General features: G+C 42.0%; 1 protein-coding gene and 1 gene segment (V, D, J or C); both read left to right on the top strand.

Annotated features, from left to right (window-relative positions):
- The window catches only part of LOC102116898 (immunoglobulin kappa variable 2-30), a 970,872-nt gene that overhangs the window by 68,273 nt on the left and 884,885 nt on the right, over positions 1-17,714 (top strand). The gene's annotated exons all lie outside the window — the stretch shown is intronic.
- On the top strand, positions 14,898-15,467 carry LOC102125630 (immunoglobulin kappa variable 1-27-like). The segment is given in 2 exon segments: positions 14,898-14,979; positions 15,104-15,467. Coding segments are annotated over 2 exon segments (378 nt in total).

The following is a 17,714-nucleotide window of genomic DNA, read 5'->3' on the forward strand; positions in this document are numbered from 1 at the left end:
GGGAGGTTTCACTTATGACAGAAGGTGAAGCAGGAGCAGGCATATCCCACGACTTGAGTGGGAACAAGGCAGGTGGGGAGTGGTGTGAGGTACCACACATATTTAAACAACCAGATCTCACAAAGTACTCATCATCATGACAGCACTAAGCCATGAGGGATCCACCCCATGACCCCCAAACCTCCCACCAGGCACTATCTTCAACATTGGGAATTACATTTCAACATGAGATTTGAGTGGGATAAATATCCAAACCATGTCAACTTCTATCTTGGCTTTTCTTGGCCGAGAGAGAATAATCCAAAGTTTAAGTGCTCCTTGAAGGGCAATTGGCCTCACCTTTTGGTACTTTTAGAAATGTACATGTTAGTTCTTCTAAAATTACTATTATGCCAACCAAAAAATGAAATATTAGTAATAAATGACAAATAGAATAAAATACATAATTTTGTTTTCCCTGGAACAGTCATCTGATGAAATCACAAAGTTTACAAATAGTTGGAGGCTAGGATGACTTGTTAGTTACTTATTTAGGCAGATCTTACACATTTCCTATTCTTGCTTTGGATACTAGTGAACTCCAAAACTCGAAGATTACTTGATTCTTGCATAGGACGCAAGGTAGCAGTCCTAGAAGAAATTTAAAACTGATTATGGGAATTTATATTAATCAACTTACTGGGGAGCTCTGATTGCACAGAAATTATCTAAGACAAAAGAAAAAGAAGAAATGTGCTGATTAACTTGTTACATTAAATGAAATATTTAGTGGGAAATTATATTCTTGAGTATGCTTCTAAAAAAGAGCACGCTTTCACAGCTGGCATATGGTTTTGAGATTGAATAAAGGTAATTTGCTTGGAATAGAAATTAATTTCTTGATAGTGATCAGAATAGGAGCTCAACAATGGAAAAACCTTGTAAACAGCCAGGGAAGCTGTGGTTTTTTGGAGACCTTCTTTCAGGGACAGAGGTCCCTTTCTTTAAGGGTGAGAACTGAGAGGGAATCTTAGAGGGAATGAAGACTGGAAAGGACACAGAATGCTTAGGGATGCAACAACATCCCTGGCTCACTTTGTGCAGTGTGATGGGGGTGAGATGGGTCCCACAGATAGATGAACATGTGCAGAGGAAAGGCATCCATGGAAGCACCGGATTCCACAAGCTAACCTCATAGCTCAGTGAGGACTTTATATCATTTATTTTTCCATTTTTTCTAAGAAAGAGGAAAATCAATTGAAACATTTGAAAACAGGTTCAGATTAGGCTGATCAAGAACAGGGTTTGAAGATTCAGAAAGGTCAAATATGTAAATATCCCTGTGTTTCCCAGTGTTTAGAGAGCTTCTCAGAAGCAGAAGATACCTATCCACAGAGCCCTCATTCCCTGTGTTCTCTGTGTACCTGGATATTTATCCATGAATCTGTGCTCCAGTGGGTCACAATCTTCAGTCGATGACATAATACATACGACTTCAATCTCATGTACCCTGGAAGCCAGAAATCCAGCGCAGAGGACCTGCAGCTTCACAAAGTGAAGCTCCCTCTATGGGTGGCTTAGTCTCAATTCTCACCCAAGCTCAAATTTTCAACTTTAATAAAAAATTTAAAAAAACCTCCATTGAGGTCCAGGTGGGGAAAAGGCTGCAGTGTGACTTCAGTCTCATCCATAGCAGTGTGGATTTTGTCAATCTCCACTAATACAGTCTTTAGAACAAAGTCTACAGAATGTGTAACAATGATGTATAAATGAGCCAAAGGTGTCTTGTGTGAATTGCCCATATGTTGTTTGTTTCTAAACTGCAGGCTTATTTCTCTATGGCCTGTGCCAGACTCAAACTTTACAATCAAATCATTTCAAAAACCGCTCCCAAAAGCAGATTTTTTTGCCATGTAGGGAACGCTTACATTATATATCTCAGAGAAACTCACCCACATCTGCTAGCAATAGGTAAGTCCCAGGTTATGAAAACCCCAGACTAATATTTCCCTCTGGATCTCTCTGACCTAGAGACTCCCCACTGTGCTTCTGTATTGGGAAAAGCTGAGTGTTGTGAGAAGCTGAGGCAGGGCTTGCCTGTCTAACATAAGGTAAAAGAGTCTTGGAACATGTCCAGGCTCCAGGGTCTAAAACCCCTTGTGGCCTTTGAAACACCAAGCTCTGTGCTATAAAGGGTGGAAGGCTATCCTGACACACTATAATCTAAGCTCAGGGCATAAAATCCCATGTGGCTTGGATAGGATCCAGGGCTGGTGGCTCTGGAATGCGTCTACATTTGCTGGCTCCTTGCTCTCCCAGGATCGATTGTATCTTGAGTTAAAAGAACCTGCTCTCCATTATCTCAAGTAGCAGAGCAAATGCTAAACCATCACAGCTGTAAATCTTGTGCTTAATGCAACGTGCCCTTTTGACCCCCACATTCTCACCACCTGTTTCTTTGTTGGATTACCAATAAATAGCACTGGGCTCCCAGAGCTCGGGGCCTTCGCAGCCTCCATGATCGTGATGGCTCCCATTTTACTTCTCAAACTGTCTTTTCTCAATCTTTTGACTCTGCCAGACTTGTTCACCCACGTGTCCTGGTGTTGGGTCTGATAACCCCAACACTGCTGTGTGACAACACCTAGACACGTAAGCCCCTTCTCAGCAGGTTTCTTCCTCCTCCTCTTCCGAATAACAACCTTGGCCCCTTGGCCCACAGACAGACTCCTGCTCTGAGGAACTTCCGGCAAACCTGTCAAAGCTTCACCCAATAAAAGTTGTGTGTGCTACTGCCACCCTGTGGACATCTCTTTTTCTTTGCCCAGGCTCCAAAGTCCTCAAATGATCTACAAACAACAGGATCACACTCTCCATCCAACCCCACAAATACTGACTTCCAAGGATGCAAACACTTCAATTTCCAAGACTATCTTCCCATGTTCCCATGTCATACAAGTACTACACTTACTTCCAATTTTATGGACTCCGATCTCACAGCGTCAGGCAAAGGAGACACAATTACAGTAAGAACCACCTGTATCAGTCCTTCCTCATTCAGGTGACTATGATTCATATGAGAGATACACAGAGGCCTGCTCCCCACCTGGATCAAATGGAAACTGTTCTTACACCTTCTTACCTGTGTCCATTGTGGAGCGACCAGCTCCATCCACCGTTATCAAAGCCTTGGCATAATATGTTAATGTTTAGGAGACAGAGATTTCTATTTGGAATTAGAAATATTATTACTTAAGTATATAAATAGCATAGGGTAGTTTCAAAGCTTTTTATTTTTTGCACCAAATAATTTGTACAAGATTTTACATTTTCTGAATATATAAGGGCAACAGGTTCTGAAGTAAATTACCAAATACAATGGCAGACTTTTTAAAGCTTTGTTGTTAATTTTCACAGGGAATAGGAATATTTTCTGAAATTCAAAAATATTAAAGAATATTTTGCAAAAGTAACGTATTCTTGAATTGGCTTGCAAAAGAAAGCATGACAGCTTTTTTATCATTTGTCATTTTCTCTCAATTCAAGCATCCATATTAGATAGTAGATAGAACTGGTTCTTCATTTAACATACTTTCAGAGTGATCCTTTAAAACCAGACATAATGCATCCAGTAGTGTTCTTTTGTGTCAGTATATTAGGTTTAGTTTGCATTTTTTATTTTTTCTTTTCACCTACCAATATTTCTGACTCCTTTCACTAGCATGGTGAATTAGGAGTCTGAAATTTTCAAGACTAAGAACCTACATTGAATTGGTCAGCATCATGGGATAAAAAAGTTAAATATACAAAACTTACAAAATGAAATAAAAGAAAGTAATAAACATTTTAAAGACTGAAATATAAGACTTTTATTGCACTCCTACCTCCTCATGATAATTTGTGATCATCAACTCAGAATGTTAACATGGAGTTCAACATTTAAGATTGGTGTCATTTTTACTCAATTATTTTTTTCCAATCTTGTTCAAAAGTCTTATTTTTAGAAGACATGCAGACCAAGCTTTCATGTGGGATCATACTTAGAACTGCATTTCTTTGTGTTTTTTTACCAATTAAGCATGACTTTCGGTTAAATTACCCAAGATTACACAGTACTGCAATCTATTACATCGACTCTCCCCAGATATTTTCTCTCCAGGACAGTGAGTGTCCTCGTGAAGGGATTTGATGTAGGCATGATCTTTCAGGAGCTGTTCAACTCATTCTTGAGCATATCATTGACAAACGAACAGTTGGATTGTTTCCCTGTTTTCATGATCAGCTGTGTGGTAGATTGACATCTCTGAGCTGTGATCATCTTTACATGAAAGCTCAGGAAAATGTGTAATGGTAACCCTGAGACAGGAAATCTGTGGATCCAGTTCATGCTCTTCTTACACAGAGAATTTCCACTCGAATTATGAACTCTCGGCTGTAGCTACACCACTTACAGGTCCAGGGGACACTCAGGTCTCACTCAGAGTTGACAAGAAACTGGAAGTCCTGATAGGACCTCATTCTCTGTTGTGGGAAGTCAGGGACCCTAAACGGAGGGACCGACTGAAGCCGCAGCAGAAGCACATAAATTGTGAAGATTTCATGGACATTTATTAGTTCTGCAAATTAATACTTTTATAATTTCTTACACCTGACTTTACTGTAATCTCTGAACATAAATTGTGAAGATTTCATGGACACTTATCACTTCCCCAGTGAATACCCCTGTGTTTCCCTATGCCTGTCTTTACTTTAATCTCTTAATCCCCTCATCTTCTTTGTAAGCTGAGGAGGATGAATGTCGCCTCAGGACCCTGTGATTGTGTCAACTGCACAAATCGTTTGTAGAGCATGTGTGTTTGAACAATATGAAATCTGGGCATCTTAAAAAAAGAACAGGATAACAGCGAGGTTCAGGGAACAAGAGAGGTAACTTTGAACTGGCCGCCGATGAGCTGGACGGAAACAGAGCTATATTCCTCCTCTTTCATAAGCAAATAGGAGAAATATCGCTGAATTCTTTTTCTCAGCAAGGAACATCCCTGAGAAAGAGAATGCGCCCTGAAGATGGGTCTATAGAGGGCCCCTTTTTAAGGTGTCCCGTCTTTTATGGTCAAAAACGATGGGATGAAATAAGCCCCGGTCTCCTATAGTGCTCCCAGGCTTATCAGGTGGACAAAAATTCCCGCCTAATAAATTTTGGTCAGACAGGTTATCTGCTCTCAAACCCTGTTTCCTGATAAGATGTTATCAATGACAATGCATGCCTGAAACTTCATTAGCAATTTTAATTTCACCTCATCCGGTGGTCCTGTGATCTCACCCTGCCTCCATTTGCTTTGTGGTATTGTATTACCTTGTGCAGTATGTGATCTCCGTGACCCACACCCTATTCGTGCACTCCCTCCCCTTTTGAAAATTGCTAATAAAAACTTGCTGGTTTGACAGCTCGGGGAACATCACGGATCCTGCCAACATGTGATATCTCCCCCAGACACCCAGCTTTAAATTTCTCTCTCTTGTGCTCTTTCCCTTTATTTCTCAACCCAGCCGAGACACTTGGGAAATGGAAAAGAACCCATGTTAAACATCAGGAGCGAGTTCTTCCGATAATTCTCCATGATGAGGAAGGCTGTGGGAAGAGCTTTTCTTAACACCATTTAGAAAAACATAGTGCAAAGTTAATTTTTGTTCATTCTATATCATTATCTTAGAAAAATCTTCCCTTGATAAATCCTTCTGGTTAATCTGGCATATGTGAGATGATTATGATGGGATATATACCAGATTGAACAATTGGTCACCAGGAATTTTATATTCACTGCCCGAGGAAAAAATTGTTTCCCCCTTTCCTCTTACTTACACTGGGCTCTTGGATCTAAATGTAGAGACCCACATTATTTTCCCTGTGAGGCCCTTGGACAGAGCGCTCTTATGGGGCTCACTCACCAGGTGCCAGGGGAGGGCAGATTCCAACACCTGCTGTGAACTTTCTTGAACAGTTATCCTGGAAACAGCAGATACCAGACAACTCTTGAACTGGCTCAAAACTGTGTTTTATTTGTAGGCACTCTGCTCATCAGTGCTCGTAGGAAAGGGTAATGTTTTCTTTTTTAGATTAGCTGGCAGGGGGCCAAGAAGAACGGCATTCACCCATGTTCATTCTAGACATATTTCCACATTGTTAGGGTTGTTATGCTTTCCTAGAGTTGCATGTCCTGTACAATGGAACCTACCCAAGATCCAAACTGTCACAGTCAGATCCTTCCTCCCATTTTATATCACACTGCTCACAGGAGAGACATATCCCCTGTCCACCTGCCACATTGACTCTTTCCACACCACTGCATGCACCAGGCCATTTGCATATTGTCCCATAGGGAGGACTTTTCTTAGCAAGTCTGAGATAAAAGCTCAACTCCAACCTTGCCTTGACTGATCAGGACTCCTCAGTTCACCTTGTCACAATGAGGCTCCCTGCTCAGCTCCTGGGGCTGCTAATGCTCTGGGTCTCTGGTAAGAACAGAAGGAGATGAGGAAGGAGAATGGGGTGGAAGGGTGAGCTCTAGGGCTCCACAGCAACCCATGTTTAGTCTAACCCTGCGTTAGAGGAATATGATCTGTGCTGTAGAAAAGGGAACTTTGTATTTTGCTCTGTGAATAATTGTAAGCTCATAAAAAATATGATGTCTGGTGCTCTGATTAAGATCTTCAAAAAACAAAGGTCTCTTATACTTTACAAAAAATAATTCATTTCAGAATGTGTATTTTTATGGCATAAATCAGTGTTTTTAAAAATTAAGTTGAAATAAATGACATAAGATAAATTATGAAAATTACTCATTAAGTTGTACATAACTTTGCAATTCATTATTTCAGCCTCCAGTGGAGATATCGTGATGACCCAGACTCCACTCTCTCTGCCCGTCACCCTTGGAGAGCCGGCCTCCATCTCCTGCAGGTCTAGTCAGAGCCTTCTGAGTAGTAATGGATACAACTATTTGAATTGGTACCTGCAGAAGCCAGGCCAGTCTCCACAGCTCCTGATCTATTATGGTTCTAATCGGGCCTCCGGGGTCCCCGACAGGTTCAGTGGCAGTGGGTCAGGCACAGATTTTACACTGAAAATCAGCAGGGTGGAGGCTGAGGACGTAGGGGTTTATTACTGCATGCAAACTCTACAAACTCCTCCCACAGTGTTTCATCCCTGAACAGAAACCTCCCTCCTGGGGTTGCCCAGTTGCTCACATGTGCTGCTTGTCTGGAGAGCAACTCGGCAGGGTCTCTGTGTCTGCAGAAGAGGAGGCTGTTGGAGACCTCAGGGCAGAGGTTGCTGCTGAGGACTCTGGCTCATGATAGCCTCAGCTGTACTTCAGTCCCACATGTTAATGCCCCATTAGGTGAAAAATAAATGGTTCCAAAAACTGAAATGAAATACCAAGGAGAATAAGAGCACAATTAAGGCTGTTACAAAGAAGCCTCAAAATATGGTGGACTAAATGTGACAAGGTTTCTGTGTCTGTTGCCTGGCAGTGCAGAGGCAGGTAGGTGGCCTTGGTGGTGTCGGTGGCTCTGCTCCATGAGGTCACTCAGATGGGCAGGAGGCACGACCACCCTCAGAACACAGCCTTCCTCCTTCTTCACAGTCACTTGCCCCCACACCCATCCTCGGCAGCATGAGGTGGAACGAGTAGAGAGAAAGCTGTTTTCTTCTAAAGACCAAAGAAATCTAGAGTTTTCTATCAGGGATAAATGTTCTTTTACTTTAAGCACACATTGGAGAAATTTTCCATTGAGTGGATCTGCTGATAAACCCACTTTGTTTGTTTGTTTTGTTGTGTTGTGTTTTGAGATGGAGTCTCACTCTGTCACCCAGGCTGGAGTGCACTGACATGATCTTGGCTCACTGCAAACTCTGCTCCTGGGTTCAAGCGATTCTTATGCCTCAGCCTCCCGAGCAGCTGTGATTACAGGTGCCCACCTCCATCTCAGGCTAATTTTTGTACTTTTAGTAGAGTCAGGGTTTTACCATGTTGGCCAGGGTGGTGTTGAACTCCTGATCTGAAGCGATCCACCTGCCTTAGCCTCCCAAAGTGCTGGGATTACGGGCGTGAGCCATTGCACCTGGCAGTTGTTTGTTTTTATATGAAAATGTAAAATTATTTTGGAAAATAATTTTTTGAGTATAAAGTTACGTTTGTGGCAGCCTATTTGAATTTATCACTTGATAATTTCTACTAAAATGTCTTTGTAATAAAAGTCATATGTCTTTAATTGTCCTCTTCTGAAAAGAATATGGGTTTTTATCCTCTCAGGCTCCTTTCAGGGTCTTCAATTAATCTCATTTTTATACAATATATTAATTTTAGATTATTATTTATGAATAATTTATTAAGTAATTTTCACTATCACAAAATTTAAAATCCCATAAATTGCTATGTCAACAACCTGTCTCTGGGTGCAAACACACTCCACAATAAACAATAAAGAACACTAAGGTCTTAGAAACCCTGGGAAAATAAGAGTGATAGTGTCCCATTATCAACGGGAAGTCCCTAAAGCTAGAATGGTGTCTCATGTGTGACCTGGGACATCTGGGAGGAGGTGCCAGTGTACTGAGTTGTGGGGAACCTGCTCTGTGTTCGGAGGCTGGAAGCACATCCTTTCCCTCCCCACTGCTTTACCTGTGCACACCTGCTATGCTCTAAATTGTGTTCCCACTTTCATGTTGAAGCTCTAATCTCCAATGTGGCTGTAGGAGATAGGACCTATGAGAAGATAATGGAGGTTCCGAGGGTGGGACCCTGACTCAATAGGATTAGTGGTTCTCATAAGATCAAGAGAGCTCTCTTTTTCCTCTCTCTGTAACTCCCACACTTCTATGGAAAGACCATGTGAAAGCATGGTGAGAAAGCAGCATCTACAAACCAGGAAGAAGGCCTTTTCCAGAAAGTGAACCCTGCTGGACCTTGATGTTGGACTTTCCAACCATCAGAAATGTGAAAATAAATGTCTGTGGTTCAAGCCATCCACCCAGAGTATCTTGATGTTGCAGTGCAAGAAGACTCAATCACCGTCCCCACCCTCTCTGAGCAGGATCAGCATCAAGAAATAGCTTATGGATGTGGGGACCCAGCTTTGCTCCTATTCCTCCTGCTGTTCTCACTCTCTCGAGGAAGAAGGGAGGGTTCAGGCTTCATCTTCAGTTTGTTTGCAATAAACAGGAATATTTCCTTGACACTCAGTTAATTCGCCTGTTTTGCTTTCTGAACAAACGACTTGCTTGGTATTAATATTTGGGGTGTTGATGTTTGTTCCCCACTTAGATGGCAGATAGGATATTATATGGATGCAGTCTGTAGCCCCTCTTCCTGTGTACTAGTACAGAGGGTCACTGTCACCCGCAGGGCCAGCCCATGGTCTCAACAGTGTCCTAGCCTGACGCCAGCAGAAACCACGCCTGGCTCTGAGCTCCTGCTGGCTCCTACTGCCCACTGTACACAATGCCTGTAGGGTTAGAGGTGATGGGCTTGGACAGAGTTCACTCCGGCCACCAGCAGCCGAGCTCCCTTCATGGCGTCCCATCGTGAACAGGATGTCAGCAGCCTCGTGAGCCATGAAAGCTGGGCAGAGAGATCCCACGTTGCTCCAGTCACAGGAGAAGCTGCCGATCGCCAAGTGGAAGAGTTTTGTCCTGTGACTAAGCAGCCACTGAGTCACTGGTGCTGCTGTGTCTGAAAAGAGCCCCCAGGGGAGGAACTGTCTACTCGGAGATCTGGGAACAAAACTCTCCACTCAGGGCCCAGACCCACTGCCCATCTCCCAGCCACCTGCTGATTGTGGTCCCCAGAGCTCCCTTGGGTCTTAGGGGCTCTCTGTTCTGCTCAACAGGGACATGGGGAAGGGTGCGGAGCTTGCTGTCCCTCAGGAAGTCAGGAGGGATCATATTTATGGTGTGCTATTGCTGGTTTTAAATGTTCATGCTCAATTTATCAAATTTGAAATCATACTTTATGCCAACAGTTATATCTATTTCTGTGTAAATATGCATATTACATAGATGTATAATATAGATACATATTGTATACAGATACACCAATAATTTATACCCATCGTATTATATATATTTAATTTAAAAATCTATATAATATGTCCATATATTTATTATTTTTGTAGCATGTGTTCCTTTTATTTCTGAGCAGAATAGAGGCTCTCTGAGTAAAGTCTGTGGACATTTGTTGACTCTCCCTCTTTGGCTCCAAAAGGGTCCTGGCATCTCAGGAACAGTAAGGACAGAGCTGAGGAGCCAGCCCCAGGAGCCCAGGCCCAGCCCTAAGGCTCTGGTCTCAGAGACATTCATCCTGACCTCGGGCTCTGGGCTTGGTGTGGCACCCATGGGTGTGTGAGCAGTTTCCTTCTCTGAAGCCCTTCCATGCAGCCCCAAGGATAGGACCTGTGGTTTCCCCCAGGTCCTCAGCCCCATGGTTCAGGAGAGAAGCTGCTACTGCCACAGACCAGGGCCAGTGCCCAGCAGCTTGGGTAATGCAAACCTTAGTCCTGGATTGAGGACCCTATGCCAAATATCTCCCCCATTTATTCTAGTACCTGGAAGTCTGTCCTGGTCTTAATTGCACAGGCTGCATTTCATTAACTACAGAAGCCAACACTGTCAACTGAAAAATTAGAAATTTGACTTCACTGTCATCCTCAGGGTCTGGCCCACTCCAATCTCACCAGATAAAGAGGCCCTTGGACTTTCTCTTTCCCATGCAACCTAACTTAGATACATAGTGAAATATAAACATCACAAAACTCTTGGCACCTACACAGCAGCTGTCCCCTCTCCTTGGGTGTATAAGGGACCAGCTTCATCCTGCTGCACATGGCAAGGACAGTGAACAGGAGCAGGGATTGGGGCACATGAGATCAACTCCACAATGAGACGTCAGAGGTGAGCAGTGGTTCAGGGAAGGACTTGGATCCCTCATAAAGGCAGAGAAGGTGAAGAGCTTTGTCCTGCATTTTTTTCCTGGAACAGGTATGTGTGCACATTGATACTTGGAGCCACGGCAGCCCTCTTAAGATCATGAGGTATTGAATCCAATACTGAAAAACTGAAGTGCAAAGCAGAAATGTAGCAAAATCCTGGGTACTTTCTGCTGTCACCAAGTTGCTGCACCAACCCCAAATGTTCCAAACTTCAGACTTCTTATCTCTGCTGCAGTTATTGCTATCGTTTCTTGTAATTACTTCTAAAATTATTTTAACTTATCCAGAAAAGATACTCAAGGGAAAGAGACTGGCTGGGTTCTTATTTGTGTTTATGGGAGTCAAAGTCACACACATATACACAAAAAAACAGGAAATCATAAAAAGTGATGTCTTCTCCTAACATCTTTGTCATTCTATGCCCATGGTTAGAGAAATCCAAACCACTTTGAAGAATGTATAAATCCTGCTCTCTTCCTGTCTCCTTTTCTCTTTTTATATCTTAAGCATAAAACAGCTCCTTGTTCTTCTTAATGTCTCTATCCTTCAAGATCATAAAAACAGAATCGTGGTTAAGAAACAGGAAAAAAAAAGTTGGACAAAACATGAAATCTAGGGATTATATGTATTTCCTCAACACTAATGTGGTGTTTGCAGGTTTCCCCTCCTCAGTTGTTTTTGCTAGGAAGATGCTGACTGCTTCAGCCAGATTCCTGTCAGAGGTTGTGTTTGGAGGGTTTACAAAGAAAAGCTTCCAAGGGCTTAGTGCTGAATTCCAAAGAGGATAGCCGGAGAGTGGGTCTGGATTCCCAGCATGGAGGATGCCAGAGTGAGTCTTGGGAAAGGCTATGGACATATTGGGTCCCAGGCAGAGACTTGTAACAGGGAGAAAGCCTCCACAGAAAATCCCTGCCAGGGCAATGTCTAGTAGAGCCATGAAAGTGAGGCAGCCTGGGAGCCCACAGAATTGTAGGGCCAGCAGCATGCAACTCCAGCCTGGGAAAGATGCAGGCACAAGATTCCAACCCATGAAGGCTTCTGGGTGAAGTCAGCCCAGTAAAACCATAAAGGTGGGACTGCCTGAGGCATTGGTTAACCAACTCCCGCCCCAGATTGCACCAGATATGAGACTTGAAGTCAAAGATTATTCTCCACCTTTAAGACTTAACATTGTTTCTCCTGTTGGGTTTTGGTCTTACATGGGATCAGTTAACCCTTTCTTTTTATCTATCTCTCTTTTTTGGAATGAGAATGTTTATCTTATGCCTACTCCACCATTGTACAGTTGTCTCTCAGTATAAGATAAATATTCAAGTCCTGCAGTCAGCTCTGAAGAACCCGCAAATACAAAAAGTATGCCCTCTGCATCTGTGGATTCTGCATCTGCTGAATACTCGATTTTCAATCCATGGTTGTTGAATCTGGATGTGAAACCCATAGGTATGAGGGCCAATTGTATTTTGGAAGCATGTAACTTGGTAATTCACAGGCCTTGTAGCTGAAATAAATTTGCCTGGGATAAACAGTGCCTCGAATCTCACCCATATGTGATTCAGATGAGGCTCTGGACTTTGGACTTTTGAGTTGATGCTGGACCAAATTGAGACTTTAGCTGCTATTGGGATAAAATGAATGTGTTTTTCATGTGAAAAGGACATGAGCTGGAGAGAGTAGGGTGGAATGCTGTGATTTGAATGTATCCTCCTCAGTTTATTTGTTAGAAATTTACTCCCCGATGCAGCAATGTTGAGAAGTGGAAACTTTTAGAGGTAATTAGGTCACTAGAGCTTTATCCTCATGAATGGTTAATGTTATCATGATGGGAGTAAGTTTGTTAGAGTGAGAGTGGGTTACTTATAAAAACAAGTTTGACCCCTTCCTGCTCTTGCTCACTCTGTCTTGTCTTTCCACCATGGAGATGCAGCCAGAAGGACCTTGCCAGATACCTGCACCTTGATATTGGACTTTCCCACCTCCAGAACTGTGAGAAATAGATTTCTACTTTAAAAGATACATTACCCAGTTTCACGTATTCTGTTATAACAGCACAGGCTGAAACAACTATGTTATCATGATTTCTTTTCAGAGTCAACATTCCCCTATTTTGTCCAAAGGGAGCCGCATTCAAACTAGTTCCTAGTAACTTTTTCTCTAACCCCATCATTTTCTGAGCACTTCCTTAGTTTCTGACACAAGAAGTACAGGGTTCATCTTACATTTTTTCTGTTTTAAACCTGAGATCAGCTATTTTTCCAATAATTATTCTTTTTAATAGAGATTTATATTCAATAAAACAAGATTTGGGCACTAAAGGTGTTTATTGAGGCTTATGTGTTACTGCTTCTGGGAAAAATTACCTATTGATCTGCATTTGTTTTAATCTATATGTGTATAAAACCATCCAAAAATTGGTGAATCTACCTTAATGTCTCTAATTACAATCCAAATCTACACTTTCTCCCTTTTTATATTTGTAACTTTTTTTTCCAAACTGAGAATCTTGGCTGTAATTATTCATACCATATTTACTTAAATGATCAAACATTTTGTGTGACACCAATTTCCTACTGTCCCTGTCACCTGAACTCTCCTTGCAGACAACTTCCCTCTTATGCCTCACACACCTTCATTAGCCTCGATACTCTGTGCCAGTTCACCATGAACTTTGAACCCCTGCATAGGTGCCCTTTTCCCCCCTGGGCTCTGACATTAGCAACTGTGGCCGCCACCCCTGTGACTGTCCTACTCATCCTCATTCAGTTGTGACGTCCTGCACAAGTGGTCTTGCATCCTGCACACCCAGGTAGGGATACTTGTCTCTGCTATCTATAGCTTCAACACCCAGGTGGGCTTTCCTCTCCACCCCACCACATGGGTGCACTTTCTATACTGTGTAGGCTCAGTATCCCATACAGTTCCCTGAATTTTTGTTGCATAGTTTTCTTTCTGAACTGCTCAGGTCAAGTGCCCTAAATCCAGTCATTAAGAACTGCTGTCTCTTAGGAGCTGGAAGAGATTGATGATTTGGAAACATGCAGGTATAAGGAACAGAGTAGACACAGGGATAGAGGGTGAGCACTTGGTTTAGAGGACACCTCACCTTCTGAAGGGGAATGGCTTGGATAAGAGAAATAAAAGGCATAAATAGAATTCAGGGAGCATGGGAAACATCTAGCATGAGACTGTAGGATGGCATACAGAGCTAGAATATAGCTGAGAACTTTCAGAAGTAAAGGGAGAAAATTTTTGATGTTGCCTGGCCTAGATGGAAGAGGTGGGAAAGAACATTCAGATATGGAGGATGACAATTATGTCTGGAGGTGGCAGATGAGCTATGCCAGATGGTCAGTGGCAGGACCCTTCCCTGCTTTGGCACTATTTTCAAGTATTAGGTTTTTTTTTTTAAGTTTTTTATTTCTTTTTAAATAAGCAAATCTATCTATCTATCTATCTATCTATCTATCTATCTATCTATCTATCTATAATTTGTGATTATACTTTAATGCATCCATTGCTGGTAGCACTGACAATTTACAGCACTGGGGGTTCCAGGGAATTGGACCAAAAAAGAAGTCTTTCTGACCTTAATAATAACCACTAGTATCAAATGCAAGAAAATTCTAAAATTTCTTGAGTTTCTAGAGATGTTTTTCCCTAGCAGACCTTACCATAAATAGAAAGCTAGAAAGGGAAGCGTGTCATGAAACATGAAGAGAGCAAAAGAACACTCCACACATAGGACAGTAGGCTGATTCTGTCCTGTAGCCCACAGGGAGAAACACAGGCTCTGCAGACTTTGGACACCTGGGAGGCACTGGGCCTGTGCAGTGTTATTGAAATAAGTCATCTTTGCAGCTGTGCAGATTTGCATGCCCCACAGAGCAACGCCTACAGCCCTGAGCATTTATCAATAGGCTGGTGACACCCTGTGCAGAAGTCTCTCTCAGTCCGGACACAGCATGGACATGAGGGCTTCAGCTCAGCTCCTGGGACTCCTGTTGCTCTGGCTCCCAGGTAAGGAGGGAAACAACAACAATTTTACTCAGCCAGTGTAATCATTAATGCCTGGCACTTCAGGAAATTCTTCTTATAACATTATTAATCATGTGAATATGTGTTTTTATGTTTCTAATATCAGATACCAGATGTGCCATCCAGATGACCCAGTCTCCATCCTCCCTGTCTGCATCTGTAGGAGACACAGTCACCATCACTTGCCGGGCGAGTCAGAGCATTGGTAGTAATTTAGCCTGGTATCAGCAGAAACCAGGGAAAGTTCCTAAGCTCCTGATCTATGCTGCATCCACTTTGCAATCAGAGGTCCCATCTCGGTTCAGCGGCAGTGGATCTGGGACAGATTTCACTCTCACCATCAGCAGCCTGCAACCTGAAGAGGTTGCAACTTATTACTGTCAAAAGTGTGACAGTGCCCCTCCCACTGTGATACAAGCCCGAACATAAACCATGGAGGGAAGTAGATGTGTGAGGCTGGGCTGCCCCAACTGCTTCCCCTGGTGCCGCCAACTGCCTACAGCAGTTCTCAGATGCAGCCAAGGTTTGAAGCGCACCAGAAAGTTTTGGTAGAAGAGGTCAGGGAAGCACATCTACATTCTATCCCTCTTTATCCTCAGCTCCATCAGTTGATATGCAAATGTCTCTCCTGATTATTATTAATAAAGGTCAAATAAAATTACATCTAGGAGGTCTAGATTGCAGCATGTCAGACTTATACAACAAAGGAGAAGGTACTCTAGATATTTTAAAAGGATTTTTTTTGATACAAGGGATTAGAGTCTAAACTAAGACCTTTCGAAGATCAGACATAAGTTCATACACATGTAAGTATGTTCAGCCAACAACATATCAAATAAACATATTGCACCTATATGTATATTGTAAACATTTATGTTCTGATCCCACCTTCTTCCAACACTGCCCAGATTAAGATCCACACTCTTCTCAGCATCTCAAATGTCTCCCCAGGTCACTTCCCTGTCAATTCCATGTTCCATCTATATCATACTAGGTCTCTGCTGTATTTTATATCAATATTTATTAATTTTTCCTATACTTAAGCTTTATATAATTGCAATCATACGGTATTTACTCTTTGATGTTTTGCTTATTTTGATCAAAATATTTTTTAGCTTCATCTGTGTTGTTTCTTTCGCAGTCATTTATGCCTTTTTATTGAGGAATAATTTTCTATGACTATACAAAAACATATTCATTTTTCAACGAATGATTTGTTTTTGGTTTGAGAATACTATTGATACAAATATTAAGAACATTCTTGCGCTTGTATTTTGTGGACTTATGCACTCATTTCTCTTGGGAATATTCCTAAGAATGGAAGTGCTGAGTTAGCATAGATTTTGTCTTAGTAAACACTGACAGTAGTTTACTGAAATGCTGAACATGTTACACAAAACCAACCACATGTAATAAAAGTCTCAACTGCTGTCAATCTTTTTCAGTACTTAGTACTGTCAAACTTTTTATTATATCTAGTGTGGAGGCCAAAGCAACGCCATCTTGGATGCTAATTTGCCATGTCTGACTTCTGATTAACACGAGTTCTGGGACAGTCTCTAAGATTTTCAGTTTATCTATTGTTTCTTATTTAAGAGCAAGTACTTAGCATAAATCCTGCCCTTAAACAGCCTTGATGTAATCATTCTTTGATTGTTGTACACATCCTTTCTGATCCACTGATTTACTATGGTATACAAGCCCTATTTGAGAGGGGTCATGGCAAGTGACTGACCATCTTATCTCCCCGCCGTCAGAGACACAGACATGGCTTCTGTTTTTAAGTCTCTATTACATGTTTCTGAGAAACTGGATGTGTCAGCCTCTTCCTTCAGCCTTTCAGCTTCCTCAGGCATTGTGGTCAAGTTCGCATACATCTGCCCTGTCATGTGCGCTTCAAGATCAGAGCTAACCAGACCCATGAATGTTTATGTCTTTCCACAATGTCAGACTTTTACTGATGCTATTTCAAACACAGAAGCTGCAAGCTACATGCAGCTCCCAAGGAGTCATTTGATGGTCAGTGTCGTAGGCACACAGGCTAAAACCACTGCACAAGCCGGTCAATATTGCAAACCATACATAATAGTATTCTTAATAAATACACAAACATTGTAAGTGAAACTTTACACAACAAACAATGTAATATTTAACACTAAAAGAAAAAACTAGGAGAAAGAGTTATCAAATCAGTCCAGGGATAGTGAAGAAGACAAAACGAATCCTGGTCTGGCCTGAAGGTCCCTCCGTCCTTGCAAGGAAGAGTCTCTGATGTGGCAGAGCCACATGATCTGCCTAAGATGAGGAGTTCTTGTCACAAGTGACAGTGGGATGGCTGTCAATTAAGATGGCCCTTTTGAGATACTGGCAGCCTGCACTTTCATGGTCACAGAGTCCTCCGGTGAGAACTCATAGTGGAAGAGTATGCTTGTCTGTGACCCTATCTGGTTGGATGCAGCCTTTATTTTTATTTTTTTATTTTTTGGGCAAAATATTTTATTCTTGTTGGCAAGCTGCCGTATGAAACACATAATGCAGTCTTTATCTGAGATGGAGTTAATTATGTCAAAGTTACACTATACATATCGACCGCAAAACATCTGTACTGATAAATCTGAAGTTGTATCATGATTAAAGTTTATACTTCCTTAATAGATAATGATGTCGAGTCACTTTTCATATATTTATTTTCATTGGCTGTTCACATAACTTTAGGG

This window comes from Macaca fascicularis, chromosome 13 (assembly GCF_037993035.2).
Source record: "Macaca fascicularis isolate 582-1 chromosome 13, T2T-MFA8v1.1".
Classification (NCBI taxonomy): domain Eukaryota; kingdom Metazoa; phylum Chordata; class Mammalia; order Primates; family Cercopithecidae; genus Macaca; species Macaca fascicularis.